The sequence below is a fragment of the Neofelis nebulosa genome, chromosome 15 (assembly GCF_028018385.1).
Source record: "Neofelis nebulosa isolate mNeoNeb1 chromosome 15, mNeoNeb1.pri, whole genome shotgun sequence".
NCBI classification, from domain to species: Eukaryota; Metazoa; Chordata; class Mammalia; order Carnivora; family Felidae; genus Neofelis; species Neofelis nebulosa.
Genome location: NC_080796.1, coordinates 54,432,094 through 54,446,081, shown reverse-complemented (window position 1 = coordinate 54,446,081; position 13,988 = coordinate 54,432,094). Strand labels below are relative to the sequence as shown.

Below are 13,988 nucleotides of genomic sequence, written 5' to 3'. Positions count from 1 at the left end.
GAGAATTCAAACTGAGAATTGTTAGGAATTTTTCAGATGCTGATGACTGGAGAAGTGGGCAGCTTTCACCCAAAACAAAGAAACAAGACTGATTTTCTAATTTTTTTTCTAGTTAATTTTCTAAGTTTTCAGATCTAGTACTAATCTTTTCTTCTATGATACAAAAATTTTTAATGTTTATTTATTTTTGAGAGAGACAAAGTGTGAGCAGGGGAGGGGGAGAGAGAGAGGGAGACACAGAATCTGAAGCAGGCTCCAGGCTCTGAGCTGTCAGCACAGTGCCCGACTTGGAGCTTAACACACAAGCTGTGAGACATGGCCTGAGCCAAAGTCGGATGCTTAACTGACTGAGCCCCCCAGGTGCCCCTAATCTTGTCTTTTATTGATTGTATTTTGGCACGAACATTACTGAACCAATATTACTGGGGTAATGGCACAGGATTTAAATAAAAACAAAATGATCCATGCATTTCTTTAACTGTTATAAGCAATAAATTACTAATGCCATATCTCATTACACTGAGTTTAAGAATCACTATTCTCAGAACCACAATTTTTCCTAAAAGAAAGACTGTCTGGTCATTGCTATAGATTGAATGTTTGTGGTCACCCACCCCATCCCCCTTCATATGTTGAAATCCTAAACCCAAGGTGATGGTGTTAGGATGAGGCCTCGGGAAGGTGATTAGGACATTATAAAAAAGACTCCAGAAAGCTCCTTTTTTCTTTCCACCATGTGAGTATGCAATGTGAAGTCAGAGGTCTATGAACCAGAAAGCAGACTTTTACCAGACAATGAATCTTCTGGCATCTTGACCTTGGATTTCCTAGCCTCTAGAACTATGAGAATGAATTTCTGTTGTTTATAAGCCACCCAGCCTACGGTATTCTCTTATAGCAGTCTGAATGGACTCATATAGTCATTATTTGTGTATGAAATAAAATTAAGAGTCATTTGAGTAGACTATTATTTGGCTCTTCTACCCATTAAATACTGAGTTTGTTGAACTCATCTATCCATTTATTAATTTAACATTTTCTAAGAGCCAATAATGTGCTAGACACTAGGATATGATGATACAGGGCTATTGCCCTTTAGTTTTGCAGGATGAGGCAAGCAAGGAAACTAATGTGGGCTCTCAAGTAATACTGGGTGCTCTCATGCAAGTATGAATAGACACTATGGGAGATTAGAGAGCAGTAAGTGCTTCATTGTGTCTGTTTTTGTGGTGAGATTCAGGAATCTACCACAGGGATGGAACATTTGCAGAATACACAAAATTTCTCAAATTCATTTGGAAACTCGCTTTAGATAGTATAGGAAATAAACCATACACTTCTATATCTCTCTGTAGTGCACATAATAAAAATAGATCCCTTTCAAAGCAGATCAAAGTATTTGGTTATGTCAGTCAAGAAATAGCCTCCCCCCCCTTCCACTATAGTAAAAGGAATAAAATAAATTATGGCCCCCATGGAATATGTTCAGTTTAAGGTATACAGGCCATAGTATATTCAATTTATTTCATTGTTTCCAGCACAGTAAGGACACCCTTTAGCCTTCTGAGTGCCAATAAAAAATCAAGTAATCCGAAAGTGTTCTGACAGCTTGGAGTTTGTGTTCTCCTTTTCATTAGCATCTTTGAATAGAGCTATTTAAGGGTACCGCTTTGGGCCTGGCAGGAAGAAGGGGCCAGGATGGAAAAAGTCATCATCCAAGGAACTGAAGTGGAAGATCAACATTTACGATATTTTGTTGATTTGCTAGATGCTTTCTTTCATCTTATTCTCATACTAAGTTCTTTTTTCCACTAGCCAATTAATGCTGTAAGAAGGTATGTATCTTGTCCAAGGTCAAGCAGCACGTAACAAATACAGATACCCGGGATTGGTCTCCTCCGGACTAGGTCTTTACCACTACGTGAATACACTAAAAACAAAAAAACAACCCCCAAACCGTACCCCGCGTCCAAAACCTCACCCTTCTAAAGGGGCTTAATCGGATCTCTAAGACCTACAGGCCATTTAATGGGTTCCCTTTAGTTGGGAAGGTAATAGCGTTCTGGAAACCTTTTGCCAAGCTCCACTCTCGCCCAAGGAACGGCCCGAGAGCCCTTGGCCGCAGTCAAGGTGGGTGGGCGGTCACCCAGTGCGTAGTCTGGGGACAGAATTCCCGGGCTTCCTTGCAGGTGCGCGCGCACCTGTCGCTAGTCGCGTGCGCGCTGCGAGGGACGACGGACGAGGTACGTGTCCGCGCGCGTGCGCCCGGCAGTATTCCCCGTACGTGCTCTGTACGTGGGCGCGGTGTCCCTGCGCTCCGAGTTTCGGGCCGGGATTCGGCCCGGTGCCGAGTGGGAGTCTGGGAGGGGCGTGTTCCTGGTCGGTCGTGGCTCCCCCTGGCGGCGGCCTGGCTGGAGGCGCGCAGTCAGGCGTTCTCCGCGGGCAGCCGGCGGCGGGGCCTTGCCTTATAGCGCGGGGTCCTCGGCGGCCTGGGTGTCTACTGCCCCTGCTGCTGTCGTAGGCGAGGACGGCTGCTAGTGCGGCTGCTGTTGGTTCGCGGCGGCGGCGGCGGCGGCGGAGGAGGAGGAGGAAGAGGGCGAGGCGACAGGGGAAGAAGGAGGCAGGCGCGGCGGCGGCGGCGGCTTCGCCCGGGGCCGGCGGCGGCGGCGGCGGCGAGGGGGGGGGAAGATGGCGGACGTGCTCAGCGTCCTGCGACAGTACAACATCCAGAAGAAGGAGATTGTGGTGAAGGGAGACGAAGTGATCTTCGGCGAGTTCTCCTGGCCCAAGAATGTGAAGACTAACTATGTAGTTTGGGGGTAAGTCTGGCATGGCTGTGGCCTGGGGTTGGCCGGGCAGAGTTGGGCGCCCCCAGGCGACCTCTTTCCTAACCCCTCCCCCCGATTCCCTTTGGGGATGGAGAAAAAACGGGTCTCTGGGTAAAAGTTTTTCTCAAGAAAAGAAGTTACACTTTTAGGTGAGGAGGAAATAGGAGGAGGTGCATCTCCATTTCTTTAAGTCTTTGGGACGCCAAAGGGAAAGGTACCACAGGAGTTTCTGACTTTCCTAGTTCATTTTTACCGACGTGTGTAGGTGCAGAAAGGGGCGTACCGTCCGGTCCTAGAGACGTCTTTTTGTGTTTAGTTTTTTCTTTCTCTTCGAGGCTGCCATGTGTTGTCACTATCCCACCTGCCCCTTGCAGCTCCTGGTCTGTTTCTTTTTCCTTTCGTAATTCCCTGAGGTAGAGAGAAGGGAACTATGTGAGATTAGAACGGGAAAAAGACTTGGTCACTTTGGAAGAGCCCTCAAAACCCGTGTTAGAGGTGAAGGCAGGAATTTCTTCAGGGAGAAAGTTATTGGTAAAATGGAGTGAGCTTTACAGATCTAAGTAAGATATTGATGATGGTGTGTGCTTGTAGGAAATGGGTTTTAAAAAGAAATATTTTGGAACGGTGATCTACGCGGGGTTTTTGAATGGAAGGCATTAAGGAAAATATCTAGAGATAGGTCTGTTAATGGTTTGGGGCCTTTTTAAAGGTGATATCTCTCTCTTTGGTATTTCATCTGGATGATTAGAACCTTGGGCTAGAACTTCCATACTCATTTTGCTTGATTGAGTGGAAGCACTGGGCTTTGTGAAGAGTTGATGAAAAGCTGGGGAAAATTTAGTTTGTTGGTTTCTAGCTTTTTGGCCCCGAGGACTTATGATTTGATTAGCTTTATGAAATGTTGATGCAATGACATCATTCTGAGTTTCTTGCGTTTTGTCCTGTCAAAAAAAATTTGCACAGACAGAATAACATTTAATTGGAATTTTAACGGATTTATTTTTTTTCTTTAAAAAATGGTTTAGAAGTACTCAGGATGTAGGGTGGTTCAATTTGAGAAATAGAAAGTTCTTAGTACCTTGGTTCCTGACTCAGAGGAGGTTAACTTAATCAGAGTAGGTGAAATAAAACATAACTTGGTAAGAATTGCATTCTGGCTCTTGAGAGTAATCACTTCTAGCTTGGGGTATTAGGAAGGGTTTCATAGAAATATGTTTGGCGTGTAGACAGGCTACAAATTTTCTTGAACAAATGAATGAACAGATGAGTAAGCCTTAAAGAGTGAGTTAGGAACTTTGAGGGTGACATGATGGGTTAGGTCTTAAAGGACAGGGAACTGTATGCTTAAAGCCATGAGAGCTGGAAAGGAAATATTTTGATAGCATTTCAGTGAAGCTTGTAGTGAAAAAGGGGTGCTTAGAATAATTTCAAACTTTAACAATAGTGAATTACACCACTAAACATATTTTTGTTTTGTTATTCATTTCTTTATGCACATGTACATATGTCCAACTTCGGAACTTTAAACAATACTTATCCTTATTGCATGTAGTACGTTCTATTACTTCGCTTTACTGTGTTGTTAAAAAAAAAAAAAAACCCTGATTACCTGGATATTATGTGTTATTGTACAGTAACTGGTAGTGATGTGTGGTTTGAAATAATGTCAATTCATAGGAAAAGTGGAAATGAAGGCTAGAGAAATGTAGATGAGGGCTGACTATATTGCACTGTATTCAGATGAGGTCAAATAATATGCTGACGTTTTTTAGATGAGAATGTAGTAGGAAGAGTGAGATTGGACACAGATATTGTTGAGGCAGTAGTATTATGCGGTTTCGTTAAAGAGCTTGCACGTCTAGACTGCATTGGGGCGCCTGGGTGGCCCAGTCGGTAAGGCGTCCGGCTCTTGAGTTGGTTCTGGTCATGATTTCACGGTTCGTGAGTCTGGGCCACATATTGGGCTATGTACTGACAGCACAGAGTCTGTTTGGGATTCTCTCTCCCTCTCTCCCTGCCCCCGCTTGTGTTCTCCCTCCCCCTCTTTCTCTCTCAAATAAACATTAAAAAAAATAATAAACCTTTATACAGCATTGCTTTACCACAGGTAGAATTGATTATGATTTTTTTTGCATCATTGGTTTAATTTAAGGGATGTCATAAGAATTATACCTCTGAGGGGCGCCTGGGTGGCTCAGTCGTCTAATCCGACTTCAGCTCAGGTCATGATCTCGCGGTCCATGAGTTCGAGCCCCGCGTCAGGCTCTGTGCTTACAGCTCAGAGCCTGTTCAGATTCTGTGTCTCCCTCTCTCTCTGACCCTCCCCCGTTCATGCTCTGTCTCTGTCTCAAAAATAAATAAACGTTAAAAAAAATTAAAAAAAAAAATTATACCTCTGAAATTTATTATTGTGTTTGCTGTAAGAATGTTAAGGATGTTCTTTAGCAGTATCTTATTTAGGAGACAAAGAATAAATTTCTAGTAAGTTTAGAGTTGTGCTTCTTCTAATCAGTTTTTCTCTTGTGGATTCTCTCCACTCTGTAACTGACTAGGTTTCTCTCTTTATTGGCAAAGACCAGAATGAAGTTTGGGCCAAATTCTAAAAAGTGTGTAGTACCTTAGAGTATGAATATGGTGTGCTTTCTTTTTTTTTCATTTTCTTTTTTTTTTTTTTTTTTTATTTATTTTTGGGACAGAGAGAGACAGAGCATGAACGGGGGAGGGGCAGAGAGAGAGGGAGACACAGAATCCGAAACAGGCTCCAGGCTCCGAGCCATCAGCCCAGAGCCTGACGTGGGGCTCGAACTCACGGACCGCGAGATCGTGACCTGGCTGAAGTCGGACGCTTAACCGACTGCGCCACCCAGGCGCCCCTTTTTTTTTTCATTTTCTACCTTTGTGTTCTTTTACTTTAATGACAGTTCCGCTTACTAGATTTCATACTTTATGTGTATTTTTCTTAACCATGTTAAATCCATTCTTGAGTAGCAAAGTGAATATAGATAAATTCATACATACAAGTCTAAGGAGTTGAATTAAAATTGAGTAAAAATCTTAATTATTTCAGGACTGGAAAGGAAGGCCAGCCCAGAGAGTATTACACATTGGATTCTATCTTGTTTCTACTTAATAATGTGCACCTTTCTCATCCTGTTTATGTCCGACGTGCCGCCGTAAGTAAAATTCATTTTAAAACTTAATTTTTTTTTGTTTTTTTTTGTTTTGGTTAATAGGTATTATTTGGCATGGATCACTTCCCTCATGGGTTTCAAATCAAAAAAATAAAAGGTTCATCTGTATGAAAGCCTACTGGAAGTTCAAAATTAGATCTTTGCATGTTTTTAGATCTTTGCATGTTTTTAGATCTGTGACTTTCATGTAAAATGTGGGCACTGTTTACAAGAACAGAAGTTTTGAAGATATTTATAGGAATATTAAAAAAAATATATAAGCCTGTAGAAGGACCCTGATATTCAGAACTCTGATCTCAAGAATACTTTTTTGGGGTGTGCCTGGGTGGCTCAGTTGGTTAAGCGTCTGACTCTTGATTTTGGCTCAGGTCATGATATCACAGTTTGTGAGTTTGAGTTTGTAAGCTGTGCTGACAGCTTAGAGCCTGTTTGGGATTCTCTCTTTCTCTGCTCCTCCCCCATTCATTCTCCCTCTCTCTCTCAAAATAAATAAACTTAAAAAAAACTTTTTTTGGGTATCAGAATCAAGATTAACAGACAACTTTATTTTTATTATTAGAGGGAGAGAATGTGTGTGTGTGTGTGTGTGTGTGTGTTCACATGAGCAGGGGAAGAGCAGAGAGAGAGAGAGAGAGCGAGTGAGCAAGAGAATGAGAATCCCAGGTAGGCTTCACGCTGATGGGGGGCTCAGTCTCACAACCATGAGTCATGACCTGAGCCAAAATCAAGTGCCGGAGACCTAACCAAACCCAAGTGCCCCTAACAGACCACTTTAAAATTAATTTTTAATCTGTTTAATAAACCTCTTTTGAACTTTATTGATAAATTCATTTGTGTTCAGTTTTTCTTGCCTTCAGCATCTCAGTATTTGAACTCTGCTTTTCTGAATGGGAAATATTCAGCATTTAATACATATAGAAAAAAATAATATGTAGGGTGAAACTACGTATTGAGATTTGGGAAATAGTGGGATAAAAATAACAGCATCTTTATGAAGTTATGTTACTTCATCTTAAATCTTTAAAATCTGAATTAGGCAGTAATTAGAATGTATTGTTGGCTATATCCATTCATTTTGTGGTAATAAAGATGATCCAGATGCTTGGTTTATATATAGAGATTATGTTCTTGGCAAATGGTTATAACTATAACTGATGGCTGTAATTGTTACTGTGGACCTTAGGACCCTTGCTCACATAAGATTTAAGTCTTTTGTTTTTCTTAAATACTTGACAGATTGAAAGGGCAGAATTCTACAGTTCTAGGGTTCTACAAATTTTTTTTCCTCCACCGTGCTACTTGCCCTTTCTTGTGAGCAGACCATGTCTGATGTAAGTTTTCTGGACCCATAGCTCCTATTTTAGTGTGAGTAGACTTACATCTTTTTCAGTTGGCTGTATTATGTCCATAATTCATTATTAACCAAATAATGAAGTATGTTATCAGACTTAGAAACAGTAAGTTAACAAAATTAATTCAAATCTTTTAGGTATTTGTGATACTTCATGTAGACTAGTTTTTAAAAACAAGCACACAAAAACCTGTGGGCTCTTAAATGCTTATACTCCTAGCAGAAATTAAAATTTAGCCTACCCTTTAGAAAAAAGGTTAATTTTAAATGATTAAATATAGTTAATCTCTATCATCAGGGAGTGTGTGCAGAATGTTTGAAGTGAAATGTAATTAGTACACAATATAAGGTAAATAGCCAAAGTTACTAAGGATTCTGGTTATTTATCATTGTGTATATAAAGTGACAAAGGGGTTTTAATTATATAATCTTGCAGCCACCAGGCTTTCTTATAGTTTTTTTTTTTAATTTTTTTTTTTTTTTTAATGTTTATTTATTGTTGAGAGAGCACGAACGGGAGGGACAGAAAGAGAGGGAGTTACAGAATCTGAAGCAGGCTCCAGGCTCTGAGCCATCATCACAGAGCTCAACGTGGGGCTTGAACCCACGAACCATGAGATCATGACCTGAGCTGACGCCAGACGCTTAACTGACTGAGCCACTCAGGTGCCCCTTAGTTGTTTGTTTACATTATAAAAATGATATTGAAAATTGTGGTAATTACAGGATTCATTGAATTCATGGCCTCAAGATGTCCTGGTGACTAAAGTATACAGCTCTATTTGTCAGTACACCTCTTTACAATGGCTAATGTAGGAGATTTAAGGAAAATTATCCATTTTACCAAAATAGGTACATTTTCCAGATTTAATTTTTTAGTCTTTTCCCCTTCCTTACAGAATTTGTATGCATTCAAAGATAAAGAAATATGTAGCATGAAAGTAAGCAACTGACATTGTTTTGCTGTATAATGTCCTAAATTTTTTCCCACGCTTAAACACTACACCTATTGTTTTGAAAATTTAGTTTTTATGGCTAAGTTAGTGTATTTCAGAATTCAAGTAGAATATTTTGAGATGTCTGTTTTGTGTTTGAGAAAAGAAAGCACTTTGGAAACATTGCATGTAATGATCAAGCAATGGGACTAAAAAGATAATTACCTCAAATATGCATGCAAAGTATCACGAATAAAATAAAAAAATGCTTAAAGTAAGCCAAGGGAACAAAAAAGACTGGAATTGATATTTTGAAGAGGGATTGGTCATTGTTTCTAATGATTATCTTTTAGGTATCTTAATTGAATTTCAAGAATGAAGTTATTAAAAATTAATATCCTTAAAATTTTTGAAGACTTGGGTTAGATTTTTTTAGCCTAGTAGTTCTTTAAAGGTAAGATTCTGAATAAATATTACCAAGATCTGTTGGAATAAAATTCAGATATTACACAATGTTTGTTTTTATTATATTTCTTGTAATTGTTGTTGATTTGATCACTAATTAAAAATTTTGATTTCAGACTGAAAATATTCCTGTGGTTAGAAGACCTGACCGAAAAGATCTGCTTGGATATCTCAATGGTGAAGCATGTGAGTAATTTTTAAATTGCTCTCACTCCTAAATAACCATTGTTTCTTTCTTTCTCCTGTGAAATAAGAAGCAATGGGAAGAGAATTTGTATTTCCACTAAAAAATTAACCTTCAGCAGCTATGTGCATATTCTCTCCTTTCTTTTCTGTTATGGTGAATACACTACCTTCATTCCTAAGACCAGTCACCACTTCTCTGTCTGTAGATTCCATTTCCTTTCACACTCTCAAAGACTCTGCTTTTGTAAATTATTGCTTCTGCCTTGCATCATCATCTTCCTCTTTTTTCCTCTGCATCATTCCCTTTAAAGTGCATACAGCAAGATCTCATTTAAAAATGGTTTTTTGACCCCCCCCCCCCATTCCTACTATCTACTGTACTGTTTGTTTTTTTCCTTTTTATTGCAAAATTCTTTGTAACAGTTGTGTGATATCACTGCTTCCCTCTTGAATCCATTCCGGTTTGGCTTTCCTGTTCATGTCCCACTTATATCACTGTTGTGTGGTTAACACTGACTTAAGGGTTACTCATTCCTTGGGTCTCTCTTATCTGTATCTTGCTTGATCTCTCAACAGCATTAGATACTGTTGACTGCTTCCTTTTGGAAACCCTTTCTTAGCTTGGCATTTGGGGCACCTGATTCTTTTGGTTCTCTTTCTATTCATTGTCCATCTCTCATTTTCTTTTGCTTACTTCCTTATATTCATCCTATTTCTAAGCTTCAAATTATAAATCCACTCCACATCTTTCCTTGGATATTTAATAGGTATCTGAAATTCAATGTATCTGAAATAGAATGCCAATTTCCTCTTTCCCTTCTCCCCTCAAACAAAATAGGTCTGGTCTCCCACTGTTCCCATCTCAGTAAATGGCATACCATTCATGTAGTTGCTGAGGCCAGAAACCCTGGGGAAATCTTTGATTACTTTTTTCTCACATCTCATTTTGTGAGCAGGTCCTTTTCTTTAAAAGGATGAGTTTCTTAACCATTCTACTCCCACTATGTTCCATCCTTCCCCTTTAGAGTTGTATAGCCTTTTCACAGTACTCTACTCTGTATTTTCTAGTATAGTCTTTGCCTACCCACTAGAGTGACCTGTTTTGAAAAACACATATAAGCTTGATTCACTTACCTGCTCAAGTCCATCCGGTGGCTTCCCGTCACATGTAGGATAAAGCTCATACTCCTTATCCTGATCTATGTGATTTTGCTTCTGCCTAAATATCTGTGGCCTCATCTTCTTCCAACTTTCATTTGCTCACAACGGTCCAGTCTTACTGATTCTTTTAACTATCCTGACTTTTCAAGCCTTTGTACTTGTTATTTTTTGTGTTCAGTTCTGTTTCTCTACATTGTCACATGTCTTACTTTTTACCACCTCAATCTGTGCTTTAATAATCTGTCAGAAAGAACTTATCACTCTAAAAAAGAAGATAGTGTTGTTTTTCCACATACATTCATCTGTGTATAGTATCTTCCTAATTTATATTTTGTCAAATCCCTTACATTGACTTGAAATTATATCTTGGTTTACTTATATATTATTTGTCTGCCCCACTAGAGGGTAAATTCTAAGGGGGCAGGTAGTTGTTAAATACCCAGTATTTAGAACAGTGGTTAATAGTAGGTGCTTACCTGTATAAGTGAGTAATCATTAATTTGCTGTCTTAAAGAATATGAATAAAATTATAAGTTGGTACAATTAATAGAATATAAATCGGTGAGTATGAATACATTGATATAATCATATGATAGTATGAATAAATCAGTATGAGACTGTTTGGTCGTAACCTTTCTTGGAGTGTTTACTACCTTTAAGTCACTAATAGCTGTCTTGTTACATATTGAGTTCCATGACTTTAACAGTAATACTGATTTGCATGGAGTCTTTTGCATAATGGAAAGACCATGCTCAAGAGTATTATCTTTCTGTACTGTCCTCTGAACATTCAGCAAGCACTTATTGAGTGGTTATTCTTAAAGTAGTGCAATTGCTGGGTCATAGAGTCGTTCTGTTTTTAACTTTTTGAGGAACTTCCACACTTTTCCGGAGTGGTTGCACCAGTTTGCATTCCCACCGATAGTGCAAGAGGGTTCCCCTTTCTCTGTGTCTTCTCCAATACCTGCCGTTTCCTAAGTTGTTAATTTTTGCCATTCTGACAGGTGTGAAATGGTATCTCACTGTGGTTTTCATTTGTATTTCCCTGATGATAAGTGATGTTGAGCATTTTTTCATGTGTCTGTTTCCCATTTGTATGTCTTCTTTGGAGAAAAGTCTGTTCATGTCTTCTCCCCATTTCTTAACTGGATTATTTATTTTTTGGGTGTTGAGTTTTATAAGTTCTTTATAGATTTTGGATACTAGCACTTTATCCAATATTTTGGTTGCAAATGTCTTCTCCCATTCTGTAGGCTGCCTTTTAGTTTTGTTGATTGTTTCCTTCGCTGTGCAGAAGTTTTTTATCTTGATGAAATCCCAATAGTTCACGTTTGGTTTTGTTGCCCTCGCCTCCAGAGACGTGTCTAGTAAGAAGTTGCTATGGCCAAGGTCAAAGAAATTGCTGCCTGTGTTCTCTAGGATTTTGGTGGTTTCCTGTCTCATGTTTAGGTCTTTCATCCATTTTGAGTTTATTTTTGTGTATGGTGTAAGAAAGTGGTCCAGTTTCATCATGGTCCAGTTTTCCCAACACCATTTGTTGAAGAGACTTTTTTCCATTGAATATTCTTTCCTGCTTTGTTGAAGATTAGTTGACCATAGAGTTGTGGGGCCATTTCTGGGGTCTCTATTCTGTTCCATTGATCTATGTGTGTGTTTTTGTGCTGGTACCGTACTGTCTTGATGAATACAGCTTTGTAATACAGCTGAAGTCTGGAATTGTGATGCCTCCCACTTTGCTTTTTTTTTTTTTTTCTTCAACATTAGTTTGGCTATTTGGGATATTTTCTGGTTCCATATAAATTTTAGGATTGTTTGTTCTAGCTCAGTGAAAAATTCTGGTGGTATTTTGATAGGGATTGTATTGAATTTGTAGATTGCTTTGGGTGGTGTAGACATTATAACAGTGTCTGTTTTTCAATCCATGAGCATGCGATAGTTCTCATTTCTTTGTGTTTTCTTCAGTTTCTTTCATAATAAGTGTTCTATATTTTTCAGAGTACCGATCTTTTCCTTCTTTGGTTAGGTTTATTCCTAGATATTTTACGGGTTTTGGTGCAATTGTAAATGGGATCGATTCCTTGATTTCTCTTTCTGCTGATTCATTATTGATTATAGAAATGCAACAGATAGCTGTACATTGATTTTATATCCTGTGACTTTGCTGAATTCATCTATCAGTTCTAGCAAATTTTTGATGGAGTCTGAGTCTTTCGGGTTTTCCATATAGAGTATCCTGTCTTCTGTGAACTGTGAAAGTTTGACTTTTTCCTTGCTGGTTTGGGTGCCTTTATTTCTTTTTGTTGTCTGATTGCTGAGGCTAGGACTTCTAGTACTGTATTGAACAACAGTTGTAGGAGTGGACATCCCTGTCATGTTCCTGACCTTAGGGGAAAAGCTCTCAGTTTTTCCCCATTGAGAATGATATTAACTGTGGTTCTTTTTTGTATATGGCCTTTATGATATTGAGGTGTGTTCCTTCTATCCCTACTTTCTTGAGGGTTTTTATCAAGAAAGGATGCTGTATTTTGTCAAATGCGTTTTCTACATCTGTTGAGAGGATCATGTTGTTCTTATCGTTTCTTTTATTAATGTGGTGTATCATGTTAAGTTATTGGTGGATATTGAACCAGCCCTGCAGCCCAGTAATAAATCCCACTTGATTACGGTGAATAATTGTTTTAATGTACTGTTGGATTTGATTTGGTGGTATCTTGTTGAGAATGTTTGCATCCATGTTCGTCAGGAATATTGGTCTGTCATTCTTTTTTTTTTTTTTTTTTTTAAATTTTTTTTTTTCAACGTTTTTTATTTATTTTTGGGACAGAGAGAGACAGAGCATGAACGGGGGAGGGGCAGAGAGAGAGGGAGACACAGAATCGGAAACAGGCTCCAGGCTCCGAGCCATCGGCCCAGAGCCTGACGCGGGGCTTGAACTCACGGACCGCGAGATCGTGACCTGGCTGAAGTCGGACGCTTAACCGACTGCGCCACCCAGGCGCCCCTGGTCTGTCATTCTTTTAGTGAGGTCTTTGGTTTTGGAATCAAGATGATGGTGGCCTCATAGAATGAGTTTGGAGATTTTCCTTCCATTTCAATTTTTTGAAAGAATAGGTATTAACTCTTCTTTAAATGTTTGGTAGAATTCCCCTGGGAAGCCACCCTGTCTTGGACTGTTTGTTGAGAGATTTTTTTTACTGATTCAGTTTCTTTGCTGGTTATGGGTCTGTTCAAATTTTCTGTTTTTTTTTTTTTTTTAATTAAAAAAAATTTGTAATTATTATTGAGAGAGTGCCAGCCGGGGGAGGGGCAAAGGGGGTGCAGAAGATCTGAAGTGGACTCTGTGCTTAGAGCAGAGAGCCCCAAACTAGGGCTTGAACTCACGACCTGTGAGATCATGACCTGAGCTGAAGTCGGACACGCAACCAAATGAGCCACCCAGGCACCTTGTTTGTTCAAATTTTCTATTTCTTTTTCAGTTTTGGTAGTTTATATGTTTCTAAGAATTTATCCATTTCTTCCAGATTGCCCTATTTGTTGGCATATAATTGTTCATAATATTCTCTTATAATTGTATTTCTGCAGTTGTGATTGTGATCTTTCCTTTGTTTCTTGATTTCATTTATTTGAGTCCTCTCCTTTTTTGTTAAGTTTGGCTAGGAGTTTTCAATTTTATTAATTCTTTGAAAGAACCAGTTCCTGATTATATCGGTAATGCTATGTAGCTTTAAAAAGAAAGAATGCTCCACATATCAGTATGCTAGAGCTCTTTTGTTAGGATAAAAAAAAAAAAAAGGTTCAGGACAGTGTATATAGTATGCTATCTTTTATGTGAAAAAGGGGAAAGGGACATGTAGGTGGCTCAGTCAGTTAA

General features: G+C 39.1%; 1 protein-coding gene across 2 annotated transcripts in view; it reads left to right on the top strand.

Moving 5' to 3' along the window:
- The first annotated feature begins 2,652 nt into the window (after window positions 1-2,652).
- CDC73 (cell division cycle 73) overlaps window positions 2,653-13,988 on the top strand; it is a 135,041-nt gene continuing 123,705 nt past the window's right edge. For both annotated transcript variants that reach the window (XM_058700586.1, XM_058700587.1), the window contains exons 1-3: window positions 2,653-2,819; window positions 5,896-6,001; window positions 8,887-8,956. In XM_058700586.1, coding sequence (XP_058556569.1) covers window positions 2,689-2,819; window positions 5,896-6,001; window positions 8,887-8,956 — 307 coding nt within the window. In that variant the 5' untranslated portion in view covers window positions 2,653-2,688. The remainder of the gene's footprint in view (window positions 2,820-5,895; window positions 6,002-8,886; window positions 8,957-13,988) is intronic.